At 45.0% G+C, this 5,659-nt stretch overlaps 1 protein-coding gene across 1 annotated transcript; it reads right to left on the bottom strand.

Moving 5' to 3' along the window:
• Positions 1 to 20: 20 nt before the first annotated feature.
• Positions 21 to 5,266, bottom strand: faim2b (Fas apoptotic inhibitory molecule 2b). The gene is made up of 10 exons (XM_060068540.1): positions 4,203 to 5,266; positions 3,736 to 3,814; positions 3,231 to 3,298; positions 2,526 to 2,590; positions 2,338 to 2,391; positions 1,415 to 1,465; positions 1,112 to 1,151; positions 922 to 959; positions 674 to 761; positions 21 to 386 (listed from the first exon to the last, which is right to left on the bottom strand). Exons 1-10 carry the CDS (start codon positions 4,215 to 4,217, stop codon positions 27 to 29), a joined length of 858 nt encoding a protein of 285 aa, XP_059924523.1. The 5' UTR covers positions 4,218 to 5,266; the 3' UTR covers positions 21 to 26.
• Positions 5,267 to 5,659: the final 393 nt, after the last annotated feature.

Raw genomic sequence — 5,659 nt, 5'->3', positions numbered from 1 at the left:
CTTCCCTCAGACGGTCATGATCGCATCTAGAAACGTTTGGAAAGCACGCGCACAAGTGTTTGTGTGTGTGTGTCTGTCATTGTGTGCGTGTGCGTGTGTGCATGTGTAGGTGTGTGTGTCTTTGTTTGTGTGTGTATGTCTGTTTGCGTGCGCATGTGTGTGTGTGTGTGTGTCTTTGTGTGTGTGTGTGTGTGTGTGTGTGTGTGTGTGTGTGTGTGTGTGTGTGTGTGTGTGTGTGTGTGTGTGTGTGTGTGTGTGTGTGTGTGTGTGGTGTGTGTCGGGGCACTCACGTATCCGAAGGGCACGACGATGGAGAGGGTGATGGCGCAGAGCAGCATCACCACGCAGAGGGCGAGCATCACCCCTTGGCAGGAAGTGAAGTCAAACTGGGTCCGGGGGGGGGGGGGGGGGGGGGGGAGAAGAGGCAGAGGAGAGCGTTGGCCTTATGGTCACCCGGCGGCCATCTTGGCTCCAAACACCAGCAGGTGAAGGAACTGAATGCGGAACACCGCATTCAGTTCCTTCACCTGCTGGTGTTTGGAGCCAAGATGGAGCCAAGATGAACCCAAGATAGAGACAAGATGGAGCCAAGACGACGCCAAGGGTGTGTGTGGGTACGTGTGTGTGTGTGTGTGTGTGTGTGTGTGTGTGTTTGTGTGTGTGTTGCTCTCACCTTGCTGTGGAAGCTGAACAGGGTGACAGAGAGACAGACGATAGCGGTGATTCCCAGGCACAGCACCACTGACTTGGTGTTGTAGAAGCTGGTGAAGCGAAGGGAGATTCATGACGAACAAGAACGCATCCTATTGGTTGGACCGAAGTGACTTCATTCAAACTGATGTGTGATTTAACCCCCCCCCACACACACACACACACACGCACGCACACGTCCTAGTTTGAGTTGGTAGATGTTGTGTTTACCTTGACATGAAGCCCATCATGGAGGCCATGCTCAGAGTCTGAGGGAGGGCGGCAGAAGGAGGAGGCCAGGGGGAAATGGAGGAGGGGAAGTCATTTTATAGATATCTTATCAATTAGTGTTTTGTATTACAATCATAATATGGATTTTTGTGTGTGGGTTTGTTGACACACACATGAGTGTGTTACTTACAAAGATGCATAACAAAACAAGGTTCATTGGGTACTGCCTCCTGTAGTTGGGAGGATAAAATGTATTTCAGACCAAATATATGAGCTCATAAATACATGAGCTCATAAATATATGAGTTCATAAATCTAGCAGCCTGTCTTTTTTTTAATAATGAATTAACTCAATGTTAAACTTGATGTTACTACGTTATGTAAAACATAATGTTATTATGTTATGTTATATGTACATTTAATTTTGTGGTTTGTTAACCTAATATAATTGCATAATGTTATTACATCATTTAAGGTTATAGCGTTAACAGACCTGAGATCCCCGCAGCAGGTCAATGCGATGTACGTAGCAAAGAAGGTCAAACTGCGGAGAAGGTAAACATCTCATCAGCCTGTGATGAGCAACATCAGAGCCTTCAGCAGACTGAGGTTCAACATCAGAGCCTTCAGCAGACTGCTGGTTCCACATCAGAGCCTTCAGCAGACTAAGGTTCCACATCAGAGCCTTCAGCAGACTGCTGGTTCCACATCAGAGCCTTCAGCAGACTGCTGGTTCCACATCAGAGCCTTCAGCAGACTAAGGTTCCACATCAGAGCCTTCAGCAGACTGATGTTCAACATCAGAGCCTTCAGCAGACTGATGTTCAACATCAGAGCCTTCAGCAGACTGAGGTTCAACATCAGAGCCTTCAGCAGACTGATGTTCAACATCAGAGCCTTCAGCAGACTGAGGTTCAACATCAGAGCCTTCAGCAGACTGATGTTCAACATCAGAGCCTTCAGCAGACTGAGGTTCAACATCAGAGCCTTCAGCAGACTGTGGTTCCACATCAGAGCCTTCAGCAGACTAAGGTTCCACATCAGAGCCTTCAGCAGACTGAGGTTCAACATCAGAGCCTTCAGCAGACTGATGTTCAACATCAGAGCCTTCAGCAGACTGATGTTCAACATCAGAGCCTTCAGCAGACTGATGTTCAACATCAGAGCCTTCAGCAGACTGAGGTTCAACATCAGAGCCTTCAGCAGACTGAGGTTCAACGAGGTTCAACATCAGAGCCTTCAGCAGACTGATGTTCAACATCAGAGCCTTCAGCAGACTGATGTTCAACATCAGAGCCTTCAGCGGACTGAGGTTCAACATCAGAGCCTACAGCGGACTGTGGTTCAACATCAGAGCCTTCAGCGGACTGAGGTTCAACATCAGAGCCTTCAGCGGACTGTGGTTCTGTCACTTACTAGGAGCCCATGTATAACCCAGGGTGGGTCTGGATGTAGAACCGCACCGGCCCGCTGGAACAGCAGATACATCAGTCAGTTAGTTAGTTGCCTGGTTATTTAGTTAGTTAGTTAGTTAGTTAGCTGGTTAGCTATGTAGTTAGAAATAGCCTGGAAAGCCAGAAAATCACACAATAATTAGAACTTACCTAAACGTGAAGAGAGAAACGATAGCTACTGTCACCAGCAGCTGGACCATGAGGATAGCATAGACCTGCAACACAGCATGGTATTATTAAATCAGCAACATATGGTGATACCCCAATACTCAATAGACCTGCAACACAGCATGGTATTATTAAATCAGCAACATATGGTGATACCCCAATACTCAATAGACCTGCAACACAGCATGCTTTTATGACAGTGGAAACCCCAATAATCAATTGACCTGCAACACAGCATGTAGTATTATGGTGAACACCTATGGTGAATATGGTGAATACTCAATAGAGGTGCAACCCATTTGCTTTTATTATGGTGGATGCCCCAATATTCAAAAGACTTGCAACCCAGCATGTAGTATTATGGTGGGTACCCAAATATTCATTATACCTTCAACACAGCAATAAATCCACCAATATTCAACTCCTACCTGAAGGAGGGTTCCCTCCCTTCTTTCCCCATATCCACAAGAAAACCACAACCTCTCAATATATTTAATAACAACAGACCCTACATTTCCTACTCTTGGGAAGAACATGTGACATGTAGTAGTACACTGTATATAACACACACACAGCCTTGCACACTCACGCACGCACACACACATGCACGCACGGAAATATATATACAGTATATATAAATATATAGATGGAAGAAGAGCTTGCAGGGCATGGATCAATGGACCGTACCTTCCTAATGAAGATCCTTCTCACCGCCTTGTCGTCCAGAGAGAACTGGATCTGCATCTCCTCATAGCCTGCACACACACACACACGCACGCACGCACGCACACACACACACACACACACACACACACACACACACACACACACACACACACACACACACACACACACACACACACACACACACACACACACACACACACACATACACTTGTAACCCTTGCAGCGTTAGAATGAGAACAAGCCAACCTTTTACACAAATTTATATTTTTGAGGTGTGTTGGCACTAAAGAGAACAATATACAAAAACAGAAGGCAACTCTACAGGACATTCAATAAAACAATGCATATAAAAGATAAACAATAAACAAATAGTTAAATATAATTTAAATGGATACAGGAACTGACGATTGAATATAGTTCTCCATACATTCCGTGTGTTGTGTATAAAAGCCTGACGGCCCGAGGCAGGTAGACCTCTTGTGATTGGTCCAGGTGATGTGTTTACCTTCAACAGCTTCCTGATAGGTCGGTGGCTGCTCATTCTCTGCCTTGGCTCCCTGCACGCCAGATGCAGGGACCCCCTGCTGAGAGAGGAAACACAAGTACTGAGTATGGGCTTCAATAGATAGAAGAATCAATTTTCATAACTATTAATGTGACACCATAAAGCGATCTACGTGGAGGGGATCACAACAAACATCCTGATCCAAGAGAAGTTAGGCGCGTTTGTGAGTGACTCTCCATCTGTAATCATCTCGATGGAGCCCATAGAACCGTGCATTTAGCAAACTTCAATTTGTAGTCTAAGAATCATCCAGAGCCAAGAGCCAAGCCATGTCACCAGCAGATTTCTATAAAAAAATACCGCTAATACTTCTAATATCCCATCCCATTCCAACTCATCAAACAGATCTGACCCCAACATATCCTTTAGAAAGTTATCTCTGGTCTTCTGGAACAGTTGAAACGTACCTTCCCCTTTGACATCTTCACTCCTTAGGCTCCTCTTTGGGATGTTTACTAGAATGTCAAGTGTCTGTGGGGTCGTTTCTCTGGCGTCTCCCGCGGGATTTGAACTCTCTTCTTGAATAGCCTACTCTTAAATAAGTGTGGCTTGTGTCCGGGATTTTTCCTCTCGTCCTCACGTCTTGGTTTCTTCCGGCGCAAGGTTGCGGAGTGCTGCGTACATAGCGGTTATTTTGAGTGTCTGTCAACTGTGCGGATTACACTAAACCTTTACAGAACAGCATGCGTTTAAGCCCTCTCTAACCCCGATCCATCCTCCACCCCCGTCCTCGGCCTGATGGGGTCGTCCGACTGCGTCCAGGTAGAGCCAAGCGCTTTGGTGGGGAAGGACCGTACCAACAAGATAGGGATGTTCGTATGATGTGGAGCGAGACCTTTGTTTTATATATAGATGACAGAGTAGTAGGAAGTTGTTGAGGAGCAGCTCAGACACATTAGGGTTGTTTGTTAATCATTATAAACCTTCTCTATTCATATTGTCCGGTTTATTACAAACATTTAATTGTGCCCACATTTATGTTTAATTTTGCATTATTTAATGACTCGACTATTATCTTATACCAAGCATTTGTTTTACAGATTTATATCTATCAATGAATTGTGAACAAGTGTAAGCTTTCCTTCTCCATAACATGAAAATATTTATTAATATAATTTACTAAGAGGTCAAATCGGTTCACAATTATATCTGTCCATTAGCAGGTATGCAACATGAGCGTTATTGTGTGATGATGACCACCGAACCCATTGGCCTGGTGCCTGGTGGCATCGATGACCGCATGGTTTGTGTAAGACTGGTTGAGTAACAGCCAGGCAGCTCTAATGAGATACAACATAAGGCCTTAAGCCACTAAAGATATGGACATGGGATACACAGGATGTACACACAAATGGGATTTCCCTTCCCCTTTAATCCAATGTTGGCTTACGTGTTATGTGTGGAACGGTTGCATCAATGAACACGGTATAGGCCTACAGGTCAAATATATAGGATTTGATTCTACCATATCCAATATTGTGTAAAACCCAAAAGGTATTCAGCCAAGGAAGGACCGGGCATTTTCCCGGTGGACCACTTTTTTTTGGGTATATATTTGGTATATATTGGTCTGACCCATGGACCTATAAAGAAAAGGACAGCGGATTAAAACTTGGCGCCCGTTCATTCCTATGAAAACTCGGCTCGGCTCACAGCTGAGTGAGCCGAGGCATTGTTTACCGACCATGGGAGTACTAACCCCCCCGATGATATGTGATCTTTAAATTACACTCCTCCTGCCATCGGGCCAACAATTATTATTTAAAGGGGACATATTATACCACCAGGTGTGAGTGTGATTAGCCTTACAAGCTATTTCGAATATCTGCGCCATATGACATCACTATTGGGCGTGTCCACCTAG

This window comes from Gadus macrocephalus, chromosome 13 (assembly GCF_031168955.1).
Source record: "Gadus macrocephalus chromosome 13, ASM3116895v1".
NCBI lineage: Eukaryota > Metazoa > Chordata > Actinopteri > Gadiformes > Gadidae > Gadus > Gadus macrocephalus.
Note: the sequence above shows the minus strand (reverse complement) of the source record. Positions and strands in the feature narration are given on the sequence as shown.